Source organism: Myxocyprinus asiaticus, chromosome 41 (assembly GCF_019703515.2).
Source record: "Myxocyprinus asiaticus isolate MX2 ecotype Aquarium Trade chromosome 41, UBuf_Myxa_2, whole genome shotgun sequence".
NCBI lineage: Eukaryota > Metazoa > Chordata > Actinopteri > Cypriniformes > Catostomidae > Myxocyprinus > Myxocyprinus asiaticus.
The window spans coordinates 18,104,703-18,118,831 of NC_059384.1; the positions used below are offsets into that span (position 1 = coordinate 18,104,703).

The 14,129-nt window shown below is 42.6% G+C and overlaps 1 protein-coding gene across 9 annotated transcripts in view; it reads left to right on the plus strand.

The window, feature by feature from the left end:
• The window catches only part of LOC127431521 (RAB11-binding protein RELCH homolog), a 69,574-nt gene that overhangs the window by 23,551 nt on the left and 31,894 nt on the right, over positions 1 to 14,129 (plus strand). For 5 of the 9 annotated variants that reach the window (XR_007895622.1, XM_051681966.1, XM_051681961.1 and 2 more), the window contains 4 exons: positions 1,386 to 1,592; positions 3,464 to 3,564; positions 11,819 to 12,112; positions 13,335 to 13,410. Coding sequence is in view for 8 of the 9 variants with exons in the window: in XM_051681966.1 (XP_051537926.1) it covers positions 1,386 to 1,592; positions 3,464 to 3,564; positions 11,819 to 12,112; positions 13,335 to 13,410 (678 nt within the window). In the remaining variant the exon portion in view is untranslated. The remainder of the gene's footprint in view (positions 1 to 1,385; positions 1,593 to 3,463; positions 3,565 to 11,818; positions 12,113 to 13,334; positions 13,411 to 14,129) is intronic. The other 4 variants (XM_051681964.1, XM_051681968.1, XM_051681962.1 and 1 more) reach the window with 3 other exon arrangements.

Consider the following 14,129-nt stretch of genomic DNA (forward strand, 5'->3'; position numbering starts at 1 on the left):
ATTTGGGCATCATTGAGGCCCTTGCTGGCTAGCCAAGCAGTGAAGTACTTGGATGCATGTGATGGAGCATTGTCCTGCGAAAAGATCATGGCCTTCTTGAATGCTGAGGACTTCTTCCTGTACCACTGCTTGAAGAAAGTACTTTCCAGAAACTGGCAGTAGGTTTGAGAGTTGAGTTTCAGTCCATCTTCAACTCGAAAAGGTCCAACTACCTCATCCTTAATGATAGCAGCCCATACCAGTACCCCTCCTCCACCTTGCTGGCACCTGACTCGAAGTGGTGCCCTGTGTTCATTAGTTATCCAGCCACAGGCCCATCCATCTGGTCCATCAAGAGTCACTCTCATTTCATCTGTCCATAAAACATTTGAAAAATCTGTCTTCATGTATTTCTTTGCCCAATCTTGATGCTTCAACTTGTGAATAGTTTCAGTGGTGGTTGTGTTTCAGCCTTCTTGACCTTAGCCATGTCTCTGAGCACTTTGCACCTTGTACTTCTGGACACTCCATGTAGGTTGCAGTTCTGGAATATGGTAGCATTGGAGGATAATGGGTTCCTGGTAGCTTCACTTTTAATTCTTCTCAAGTCTTTTGCAGTTAATTTGCTTTTCTTCTCCATGCCTTTTTTTGCGCCCCAGTTGACTATTTGCAAAAAAAAATTTGATTGTCCGGTGCCTCAATAGTTTAGCTATTTCAAGAGTGTTGCATCTGTCTGAAAGGCATTGTGCAATATTTGACTTTTCAGTGTCAGTTAAATCTCTTTTTTTGGCCCATTTTACCTGAGGCAATGAAGCTGCCTATTTATGCACACCTTGATATAAGGTGTTAGTCACTTTCGCCACACCCTCCCTCATTACACAAATACATACCACCTGAAAATTATTGGATCCAATAAGCATTCAAGTTTATATGGTTTGGAGTTGGAAAATGTGCATGGAAATAAAAAGATCAGAATACTCACTTGCCTAATAATTGGGCATGCGGTGTATATATATATATATATATATATATATATATATATATATATATATATATATATATATATATATTCTGTGTGTGTTTATTCAGTATATACAGTATTTATACACACTCACAGTGGCCCCAAAAGCATTTGTACACTTAAAGTGATAGTTTACACAAAATTATTCACCCAAAAATCATCATCATTTATTCCCCCTCATGTTGTTTTAAACCCGTATGACTTACTTTCTTCCGTGGAACACAAAAGATGTTAGTCAGAATGTTAGCATTAGTCACCATTCACTTTTATTTTTTTGAAAAAAGATCCAATGAAATTGAATGACATACAGTTGTAAGTGTACCTTAAGTATCCAAATACTTTTTGGGGCCTCTGTTCATATAAGCTTTTGATCATGTTGTTCAAGGCTCTTTCTCTGCAGGATTTTGAGTTGTGGGATGATGTGGGTCTAAACATTCCCAAACCTCCAGACCTGCTGCAACTCTACAGGAATTGTGGAAGCAGCCTGCCTTTGCACCGGGATACAGTGGACGTGGCGGTCGGTGTGGATCCAAATGACTTACCAGGAGAGTACTTTATCCAGGAACCAGTGCAGCAAACTGAGACCATACAGGTATTTACACTCAGGAAGAGAGTTGTTGTTTGTAATTATTGAATAGCATAATTTTATTTTGTTTTTACAGATGACCTTATAGTGTTTAGAGTATCTGTCAAATTTCATGTTAAAAATATCAATTCTAAAAGTCAGCATGAAAAGACATTTGTAACCTATTTTATTTCTGTGATGTGATGTATTTCCAAGTGAAATAGGATATTCAGCAAGTAAAAAATGGGTTGAAATTGATTTGATCCAATAGGGATTTATTGAATTAACATTTTTTTTCTTTAGAATAACTTGCTCTGAAGAATTATTCACAATAACACCAGAAATGTGTTGAGCTCAATAGGGTCAGTTTCATATTCACTTTAAAGGTTTATTCGATTAATAATATCAGGGTTTCCTCCATCCTGGAAAACCTGGAAAATGTCCTGGAAAATCTTGTGTGGTCCTGGAAAAAAAGTAAATACAAAAATCAATATATACAGTTGTGCTCAAAAGTTTGCATACCCTTGGAGAATTGGTAATATATGTACCATTTTTAAAGAAAACATGAGTGAGCAGGTAAAACACATTTCTTTTATTTCTTATGGGATTCATATTCAACTGTAGGTTAAAACAGAATGGCACAATCATAAAACAAAACATGGCAACAAATAAAAAAATGAAATGACCCCTGTTTAAAAGTCTGCATACCCTTAGTTCTTAATACTGTGCATTGCCCCCTTTAGCATCAATGACAGCATGCAGTCTTTTGTAATAGTTGTCTATGAGGCCCCAAATTCTTGCAGGTGGTATAGCTGCCCATACGTCTTGGCAAAATACCTCCAGGTCATGCAAAGTCTTTGGTCATCTTGCATGAACCGCACGTTTGAGATCTCTAGATTACACGAGTGCTCTCGCAACAGACATTTTAAACTAAAAGTTAATGTTGCTGAGTTCGGCTTTCTGTGTCATTCACAACTTTGTGCATCCATTTGAGCAAAGTAAGTTAATTGTTGTTGCTTTTTCCCCAATTATGATATATTATGTTTTAAATCTGGAATAAATGGAGAATATATGTGGAAATTAAAGAAAATAAAAAAATGCTTCTCAAGTCACCAGAATTGAAAGTTTTGGTGTTGTTTTTGCAAAACATTTCTCATGGGGAGCATGCCCCAGGACCCCCCAGACAGTAAGTGTGCACTACTTCGTCAGGTTTCGGTGCATATTTTCACATTAAAAATCCTGCAGATTGGTGGTGTAAATCACCTAAAACATGTATACTATTAAAAATTATAAATAAACAGTCATTAACATATAATAATAGTTGTATAAGAATGATCTACTTTATAAAGCAATACCAACAACATAACTCTAAGTCCTCGTGGTGGCGTAGTGACTCGCCTCAATCCGGGTGGCGGAGGACGAATCTCAGTTGCCTCCACGTCTGAGACCATCAGTCCGTGCATCTTATCACGTGGCTTGTTGAGCATGTTACCGTGGAGAGTGCATGTGGAGGCTTCACGCTGTTCTCTGCGGCATCCACGCACAACTCACCACGCACCCTACCAAGAGTGACCCACATTATTGCGACCACAAAGAGGTTACTCCATGTGACTCTACCCTCTCTAGCAACTGGGCCAATTTGGTTGCTTAGGAGACCTGGCTGGAGTCACTCAGCACCCTGGATTCGAACTTGCGACTCCAGGGATGATAGTCAATGTCTTTTCTCACTGAGCTACCCAGGACCCCTATTGCCACTGTTATTGAAAATGTCCTGGAAAATGATCTCTGAAAAAGAGTAGGAAGTCTGATATTCTTGCATAATCTGAGACTTCAGGTGGTTCTGGGTTACTCCGGATTGAAATAAGCATCATGTTGAGTTGTTTTGGTGTTGTCCACAGCAGCAGCAGCAACAAGAAGTGGTTCAGGAGTTGGAGTATCAGATCAGTCTGCTGAATAGTGAAAAACAATGTCTGGCTGAACAGATAAAGAAGCTCCAGAGGTAAGAATCACAGCCTGAGAAAATCCACATGAGCCTGTGTAATCAGAGCTCAGCTGCAACCTATGATTACTGTCAGAATTATTAGCTGCTGGCAGTGCCAGAGCCTGCATTGGTCAGCTGATGTTTATATAAAGCATATTTCTTTCTGAAAATATATTAAGATGTGATTGTAACTGAAATAGTACAATATGCTAATTTGATCTTAGTTATACACTGAAATGAATTGAGAGTCTCTGGAGTTTGGTGGTTTGAGACTGGATGATAATGAGCCCCTGCAGTATTCTGACGCTGTGCTGTAGAGAGCTTTAGAAAGAAGCATCCACTCCCTCCTCAATGGACTCTCATCATTATGACCTTCTGCTCTCTGACATTTTTTAACGTGGCATTTATGCTTCCTAGCAAGCTATGTAGAGCTCTGTCCTCTGTCTCTTCTCTCACCGCCTATATTTTTATCAGAACACTGTATTCACGGCCACCCTTGAAAGTGAGCATTTCTATTCTAGAGATGGTCAACTAGTCATCCAGCATCCCACTAGCTGATTAGTGAGGTTGATGAGTTTAACTTATTTATAATTATATTTAATTATGTTGTATATATTTTTTAGTTTTGTTAGATTTTTTTAGCATCAGTGCAATAATTAGTGCTGTTAGACAGCTTGCATGGTAAAACCCTCTCAGATAAGTTGCGACTAGAGATGAACCGATATGAAATATTGGCCGATACGGATTTTAATGAAAAAACTATTGATATTTTGCTACTTACCTTATTTTGTCATCAGATCACTGTTTTGCTCAAAGTATGTTTTAAAATGTACGAAGAGGTACAAAAGCTTTTTATTGTTCTAAAAATAAACAATTTCCATTGAACATGGATTTGTTGAACACATGACAGGCCAAAATTTTAAAGAGAGCCACAATAAAAGATAAATGGAAGATAAACAGATACAAAAATACATATTGAAAAAATAATTTAATATCAAAGCATAATGATTGATGTGAAAAAAAATATAGAATTTTCTGACTGAGGGACAAGGAGCGCATCGCTCGCACCTCAGAAGAACTCTGAGTCTTGTAGTGCGGCCAGCGTTCGCAATTTCTCGTTCCCTTCATCTCAGGGAGCCAAGGTTACGTACGTAACCAAGACGTAACCTTACGACTCAGTACACTTGACATTGCGTGCTAACGCATATGGGGAACAGAATCTCATCATGTGCACTACACGACATAACCTTCCAGAGAGGAAACATGATGCCACAGTCCCGCGGGGTGGCGACCGACAAGAGTATGCCGCAAGTGAGTGACCCTCATGTTCGGACATGAGGGGAGCACTCAGAATGGATATATGAACTAGAGTCGGGAAGGGAGTTTATAATGAAAGTGCTTGTGACTTTATGTTAAATTACAACAGCCTGAATGCAGGCAGTTGTGTAAAATGATGGGGAGCCCATACTTAAGGGGAGGGGCATAAGTATAAGTTTGGCAAAAGAAATAGCAAGTGCTCTAAACAGAGAGGACTTGTGAAGAGAGATACGTTACGTCTAGGTTGTAAAACCTTGCGAATGTGTTTTGAGAGGACCATCCTGCTGCAAAGCATATTTCTTGTAAAGACACACCATTCGTCCATGCCCATGAGGAGGCCATGCCTCTAGTTGAGTGTGCTTTAACACCAATTGGGCAGATCTTACCCTGCGACTTGTAAGCCAGGGCAGTCACATCAAAGATCCAGTGAGAAAGTCTTTGCTTGGAGACGGACATTCTTTCCGTGCATCCTCCATAGCACACAAAGAGCTGATCAGACAGTCTGAACTGGCGGGTGCGCTCAACGTATGCGTGTAGTGTCCACACAGGGCATAACAAATGCAAGGATTGTTCCTCATCCGAATTAAATGGAGGAGGGAAGAAGGCTTGAAGGTGAACCACCTGCGCTCTGAAGGGCATGGTTAGAACCTTAGGCACATAGCCTTTTTTGGGTTTGACAGTGGCTTTTGAAAGACCGGGGCCCAACTCCAGACGTGAATTGTCAATTAATAGTGCATGTAAGTCACCGACCCATTCTGCTGAGGCCAGAGCCAGCAGTAATGTGGTCTTAATGGAGAGCATGCGCAAATCAACAGTGTCCAAAGGCTTGAAGGGGGGCCCTGCAAGCGCTTTTAGGACCAAAGTTAGGTCCCAAGTCGGAACTGTAGCCGGCCGAGGTGGATTTAATCGTCCTGATTCTCTAAGGAACTTTATGATTAAATCATGCTTGCCTATAGTGGCACCGGCTTCATGTGCATGATATGCAGATATAGTCGCCACATAAACTTTGAGCATTGACGGAGTGAGTCCTGCGTCCAATCGCTCTTGAAGAAATATGAGAATTTCATGTATGGGGCAATTTACTGGGTCTTTGCCATGTGAAAGACACCAATCAGTGAACACATTCCATTTTAGCGTGTAGAGGCGTCTCGTGGATGGCGCTCTGGCCTGTAAAATGGTGTTCATGACTGAATGCGTCAGTTCTGGCGTATTTAGCATGCTCCGTTCAGGGGCCACACATGTAGGTTCCACAGCTTGGGCTGGGGATGCCAGACTGTGCCTTGCGCCTGAGAGAGGAGATCCCTCCTCAGCGGTATTTCCCATGGCGAGCTGTATAACATCTCTATAATTTCCGGAAACCATGGCTGATTAGGCCAGTTCGGTGCAACCAATAGAATTGTTTCCGTGTCCTCTCAGACTTTGCATATGACAGAGTGAACATATTTGCATTTCGCCGGCCATTTGTGGGCCATTGCGTCTGTCCCAGTGGTGCTTGGGACCTCAAGTACCAGAGGGGACAGTGGGCATTCTCCACTGAGGCAAATAGATCGATTTCTGCTTTGCTGAATATTTCCCAATTCCTCAGGACAGTTTGAGGATGAAGTCTCCATTCACCCGGTGTCACCCCTTGGCGTGACAATAGGTCCGCAACATAATTCAGATGGCCTGGGACATATGTCACTCTTAGGGAAAGATGACGCTCGCTCCACAGGAGGAGGTGATGCATGAGTCTCATCAATGGCGGTGAATGAATTCTGCCTTGGCAGTTTATATACACCACCACTGTCATGTTGTCTGAGCGAATCAGAACATGAAAGTTCGCTATTTCCAACTGAAAAGCCTTCAAGGCTAGGAATACAGCCAATAGCTCTAGGCGGTTCAGGTGCCGGAAGCCGGGCGTCCATCGCACACACCCCCCAAACCTGTGTTGGACACGTCCATAGTCACCACTTTCCGCCTGACAATCTGCCCCAGCATAACACCTCGCTAGTAAAAGGCAGGAGCTGTCCAAGGTGCTAGAGCAGCTATACAACGGTGAGATATAATGATGCACATGCACCCATGGCTCCAAGCATGTCGCAGCACACAACGCTTGAGCCAGCACTGAACAGGTCTCATGTGTAAAAGACCTAATGGAATGACCACTGATGCCGCCGCCATAAACCCCAATGCTTTTTGAAACAGCTTCAGTGGAAGTGTTCTCCCCAGTTTGAACTGAGACAGACACTGTAGAATGGCCTGAACGTGCTCGCTTGTGAGGTGCGCGTGCCCGCTCACAGAGTTGAGGTAGGCTCCCAAAAAGGAGATTTGTTGGCTGGGGGAGAGCTTGCTCTTCGCCCAGTTGACATTGAGTCCCAAGCTGTTTAGATGCTGAAGCAGTAAGTCTCTGTGCTGGCATAACAGAGCCTCTGATTGGGCCAGTAACAGATAATCGTTGAGGTAGTTCAAAATGTGTATTCCACTCAGTTTCAGAGGGGCGAGAACCGCATCGATGCACTTTGTGAATGTGCAAGGAGCCAGATACAGCCCAAAGGGTAGGACTTTGAATTGATACGCCATTCCCTCGAACGCAAATCTCAAAAACATCCTGTGATGTTGTACAATTCAGACGCATCTTTCAGATCTATCAACGCAAACCAATCGTGTGGGCGGACGTGCGATCCTTTTCTGAGTAATCATTTAGAATGGGCGCTTTGCAAGTGTGCGATTTAAATGTTTCAGATCTAAGATTGGCCGAAGCCTGCCGTCTTTCTTTGGGACAAGAAAATAGACAATTTGGAACAACCTCTATCGTGCTTTTCATGAGGAGATTGTGTATTTCGGCTCATAACACTGGCGCGTCTTCGGACGGAACCGTGGAAGACAGAACTCCATTGAAACGGGGTGGCAGGCATGCAAATTGGATCGCATACCCATGTTCAATTTTTTTTAGCACCCAATCTGAAATACCCATAATGGTTCGCCAAGCATCCACGTAACGGAACAGAGGGCAATTTGGTTTGTTCATTGTATGATATAATGCCAGTGGGAAGCGGTTGTGCACAATGTGTGGGCTTTAAAGAGGAATAGAGCTCTTTATTGAGAATGTGTGACCATCTCATGCATGTGCAGCGAGTGCTGTATTCTTTTTTGCATTTATTGCATTTTTTATTGCATTCATACAAATGTGAGACACAGAAACAACATTTTGAACAATATTGTGAACAGCATTATTCCTTTCCTGACAACCAACAATGGGGAGATTGGGGACAGTGTTGTGTGTCTCCAATCGAGCCTTCTTTGGAGCAGACCTGGAGGGAATAGTGAGCTCCTCATTCTGCACTGATAACGGCTGCTTCGTTTGGGCCACAGCTTGTGTGGCATCACCAGTGGCTCGGCAGCGGCAGGTGGTGCACTGAGGTAGCGGGCATGGGGCTTTTGGCCGGGTTAAACATTACTCTGTTTTGGCATAAAATGTCTCATAGCTTGTGATTGTTGCTGAGTCGCGATGTAACGCTCGGCGAACTTATCCACTGAGCTGCCGAAAAGGTTGACTGGAGACACTGGAGCATCCAACAGAGTGGCTTTTTCCTTGTCACACATGTTTGTGAGGGTCAGAAAGATGTGACGATCCAGAACTACCAGGTTGCCCATTGGCCTGCGCATTCACTTTCGTGGCGCGCAGTGCTAAATCCATAATGATGTGGAGCTCTTTGAATGTCTCTGAATTGTAGCCTTGCTCTTCCATTTGCTTAAGGAGCTTGGCTTGAAAGACCTGGAGCACCGCCATCGCATGGAGTGCTGAACCAGCTTGGCCTGCCGCTGAGTATGCTCAGCCAACAGGGCTTGGAAGGATGAATGGGGGCATATTTCCACAGCCTGCTACTCGCTGGGCAGAGGTGTGCCGCTACCACCTCCTCCACAGGGGGTAGTTGGGCATAACCATTTTCTTCCCTGTGATCCACATTAGAGAGGATGTAACCGCTGCGTGGGTGAGCTGAATATGGCGCACGCCAGGATTTTGATAGTTTGTTATGATCTTCAGGGAAGAACGGGGCAGATCTACAAGACATGGTCGCTTGATGGCATCCGGACTGCAGGAACCATTCATCAAGGTGAGATTGTGTAGATTCTTCTGGAGGAGACCACTCGATATTGAGCTCTTCGACTGGCCTTGAAAGGACACCAATCATCTCCTTATCAGTGGCGTGTACATGCTTCTCGCCCTCGCTGGGGTGTGGGTGCGGTTGCATCATCCACTGACCATTCGTCTGATGCAGCGGGAGACATGACATTCTCATCATCCCCAGCGTCAGAACTGCCGAACGAGACGAGGTCGTGCGCTTCTCAAAGTATCATAACGTATCTGCATAGACACGTTGCATGGAGATTGAGGGACTCGCAGGGCATGTGCCGGCACGAGGTCCTCCTCAAATTCATCCTGCTCGACCTCGCGGCCCCGCCGTGCCTCCTCGTGTGACCCCTCAGTTATCACAGAAGAGGCGGGTGGGAGGCGCAGCAGGCTGAATCATCCCTCAGAACGAGGGCGATTCACAAGCGCAGCGTCTTGAGATTCCTGCCCTCGCAGTGAGGGCAGTCAATCTCAGTGAGAGCTGACTCTGCATGGGCAGAGAGAGAATGCAGCTCTCATGCTGGTCTGATGGCAGGATGCTCAAGGAACATTTACGGAATGACATCTTTAAAACGCGAACACGTAAGCGGCTCTTTTAGATATATAAATGAATATTTATATTTTACACAATATACAATTGCTTTGTAAGGATACACAACACCTGCTGAAGTGCTGCGGGGAATCAGGATGCTGAAGAGTCCCGTTCACCAGCGAAGCGTCAAGCGCCGAGGCAGAGTGATGTTCGCCGGAGCACTGCAGGGGAGCGGAGAGTCTTCTCGTTGTCCTGAAGATTCCGCCCACTGACTCGTATAGTCAACGGCGAAGTAGTAGAGGGCTTCTAGACGAGAGATGAATATCTGTCTAGAAGGAAGAAATTTCTGAGGAATGGTGTTTGTGCACCTGCTTTTATAGCGGACAGCTTCACGCCTAAAAGGGCAGGGCTCAAACACCATAGCCAATATTAAAATATTGCCGTTATTTTAGAGAGGTTTCAACTAGGTCTTGTGGAAGGACAACTCCCATATGCGTTAGCACGCAATGTCAAGTGTACCGAGTCGTAAAGGAACGCCCTTTTAATTTCTATTGTGGGATAATGGATAATGCCATACACACCACTAGGTGGTGCCACTTGCGTACACATTGCTGACTGAAATGCTGACTGATGGCTTTTTTGCACCCTTGAAGGGCACTGTGGGAAGAGGATGCCACATGAAGGGGTGTTCCAAACAAAAGTGAGCAACATAACCCCTCCATGAAGTGCTCTTCCACAAGGCCGTTGGCAAGGGTACATGCGATGGTTACTTCAAGGAAGTAATTTTACCATTTATAATCATGTGACCCTGGGTGTGCGTCCTCGCGATATATTTTGAAACTAGGTTGTCCATAAGAACATTCGAACGCTCGGGCAAGTGCTATTGCCCCCCCCCCCTTTTTTTTTTTTTTTAAGCAGATACATCCCCTCCTACGCAGTTTACCTTCATCCTCATACATAAGATAGCTGACAGCTATAAGCAAAGATACTCCAGAAACGGGGTCCATTTTTCCTCTGGTCCAACCCTGAGGTAACCTAATTATTAAGACCTCTCGTGCACCAAAAAACTTTCAACGGGATATGTTCATTCATGTATTTTATATATACATTTATGTAGTACAAATATTATTATTATTATTATAAAAACAGTACATGGAGAGAGAATAAGCAATTTCAAATAAGACACAAAAGGCAGTGTTTGAAAAACAAAAATGCAAATTAACAGCAATAAATAAGAGATTTCTGTTTTAAGAACAGCTATTGGGATGATAGACGCAGCGCTGCGTCATCATGGTGACATTTCAGGCAGAGATTGAAGAAGTGACGGATGCCTTTCATTACTCCCTTCATCAAGTGTGTTCCAAATGTCCATATATGACACGCGAGTACCTAACTCCCTCCTTGAGTTCCCACTTCAAGGGCTCTGCCTTTTGGAGTGAGTAGGACATAGGGATGCTCCCTTCCGATTGGAAATCGCCCTGAATCGCTGAATGCTGTCTATTTTTAAGCTTTCAAGGTTTAGTAATCACATAAGTCCATATTGAGATTTTAATCTGAACTCAATCAATCGTGCAGCCTTAATGGATAACATACCAATGTCAGAACTGGCTGGTTTTAAAGCTTTTTGGATGGTTTTACCATCAGGTATAGGCAAGTGATTCTTTCACAACTATCACGTCTGTAACAATGGTTTTTCATCAATGTGAGAACGAGAATGATTAAAAATTACATGTTCATAGAAGTGCCAAGCTTTCTACATTCTGTGGCTATCATTGTTTCTGAATTGTGCTTTGAATTATATGCATTAAATAAACCATTTTCATATCAGTGTTTTCATGCTTAAAACCGATTTGCTGATGGTTTAAATTTGGTCAATAATTAGCCGATAAATATCGGCAGCTGATACATCAGTGCATTGCTACTTTAAATTAATTCCCTTTAGAGCTCCACCGCTACAGCCACATACATCCAGATGTATATTTCTGGCCATTGCGATATGTCTGGTGCTGTTTTTTGAGCATTGTGTTAAAAATGGTCCAACTTAAAAAAAACAAAAAACAAATTTAAAACACATCTCAAGATCCCTGCATTCTGTTCCATTCAGTTTCGCTGTTTTAGAATGGATGAACACATCTTATGTAAACTTCCCCCTTAAAAACATGAAAACCTGAAACCAGCTTAATTATACAGGATTTTCCTAAGAAACATAAGTCGACTACTTGTTCAGGCAACGTATGACTAGTCGATTTTGAAAATGTAGTTTTACACATCCCAATTCTGTACACCTCAGGTTTATTTGTGTGTATGTGCAGTGAAATCCAGGCTCTTCAAAGGAATGTCTCCTCACCCACAACCATAGAGAAGTCTGCTCAGTCTAAAGAACACCCTCCATGCGATAAGACTCCTCTAGACAATGGACAGTATTTGGACATTCGGGGGGTCACAGAGACAGACTGCACTCCAGACCCCAACACTACAAAGACCTCAAACACTACAACTACTACTGACTGCACTGAAAGCACCACTACTGCAAAACAACCTCACAGCAAAGGAAAGTCTCCGAGTCAGCAGAGTAAAACCTCTGTGCAGTTTGACCAGCCCAACAGGTGAGACTTGTGTTTTCTTAATCTATTGGAACCACTTATGACTGTCAGACATGGATTGATAAGATTCACAAGGGTTAACTAAAGAAAGTAGTCAAGCAGCACTTTTATTATTATACCTTTATACATGAGCTCTGTTCAAAAACCTAGTGAGTTGTTTACCAATGCAGTATTTTTCAGCATCTGCTGACGTGACCGCTGTTCCAAACTGTACACAGCAAAATCACATGTATACTTTGCAGGTACTCCCAGGCAATCTCAGAATGCTTTGCAACAAATTCTGTGAAAGTAGTCAACCAAAACATTGGGCAGAGTGTATTTATTTACATTATTAGTCCAAAGTATCAATAAAAATCACTATTTCATCAGAAATTTGTGTGCGCTGCAGTGTTTTTTGGTAAATGGGCATATTGAGCTGTTAGCTTAGCAACATGCTAATATCATACTCTGTTAGCATCAAATGTAAGCATTTGACTTCACATAAAGAGTGCTATTTGCGTGCCACTCTTGTGTTACCAAGTTGTTTCTCATGAAATATATTTAAAATCAGTTACTTATGAGGCTCCAGTTGTATTTGTATCCTGCCTTGATGCCTATTTAGTCTAAACATGAATATTCGTCATTGATATTTGGTGCAAATAAATATATTGAATAGAAACAATGCATTCTTTTGCAGCTATTCACACCAAGGACAAAAGCGCAGTTTTGTCTTTGGTGAGAATGATGAATGTTTTTTTCTCGTAGCGTAATGCAACCGATAAGATATAAGCTTTGGGGCACATGACTACTGCAGCTACACAAATCAGGGCATTTGGTGGCACTTTAGCTGTTAATGTAGAGAGTAGACCGTGATGCAGCTCACTCAGTTTTGGAACAGTCCTGCTGTCGCCACTAGGTAGCATCACTGCATTGAGCACCATTGCACTCCTCACCGGACTCTCACTGCAGTGCTAACTGGCTGCATTGAGCGCCATTGCACTCCTCACCGGAATCTCACTGCAGTGCTGACTGGCACCACATATTCCACTCATCATCATTTTGCACATCTGCTCTGGATGGACTTTTACCCCGTGAGGCTGATTCAGACAAAATACCCTTTCCTTGTTTTGACTGTTCCTATATCAGCGTTTTGCTCTGTAGTGTGGAAAGCCCAGCTAATATGTGTTATTATTGGGAACCGGAGTTGGAGGTGGCTTGTTAAATCATGTTTTGTTTGCTTGTGCAGAACACTGTCTTCGGCCTTCCACCAAGCACTTTTGTCCTTCTGTCGAATGTCTGCTGACAGTAGACTGGGCTCAGAGGTGAGTGCGATCGGGTTACATACACACAAGCACACATAGTGAATCCACCTGTAACGCCACTTAAACTGTTGTGAAATAGTCATTAGCCCAGGTATAAGCCAACAAAGAAATGCAATGGAGTGTAATGAGCTTGCAGTCATTTCTGCTTTCAGAATCTGCAAGAATGCATTAATAAGCACATAAGCAAGGTCAAGAAGTTCACGCATTCATAATACAAAATGAGAAAAGGTCCTCGGGTTGCAGCTATGCAGTAATTGTGTGGCATGTTTCTGTTAAAGCCTCAACACACTTTAAAAGTCCTGGCACTAATGGGTGGTTGATGGATAACATTTCTATAAACATTTTTTACAACATCATCAAGATTTCAGGTAAAAATTTATGTGAATTTATAAGGTTAAGTTTACATTTTGGGGGTTGTCTGTAACTGTTTTTTCATTATTTAATCACCTTTTTGCCTTCACTATTTCACTATAAATGGCCCTGCAATTTGAGAGATACAAGTACAGATTTTCCATGTAGTCTCTCAATTAATATTTAAACAATTTCACATGAGCAAGAGTGCTGTTGTGCTGAATATCTTGTATATCTGTTCATTTCTCTCTCTTTGGCTTTGTTTGGAACTACTTTCATTAGAAGAGCAAAATTACACAAAATAACTGCCCATATTGTGTCTTATAAAACTGTTGAAATGCTTGACTCATTGACATCTGCTAGTCTTT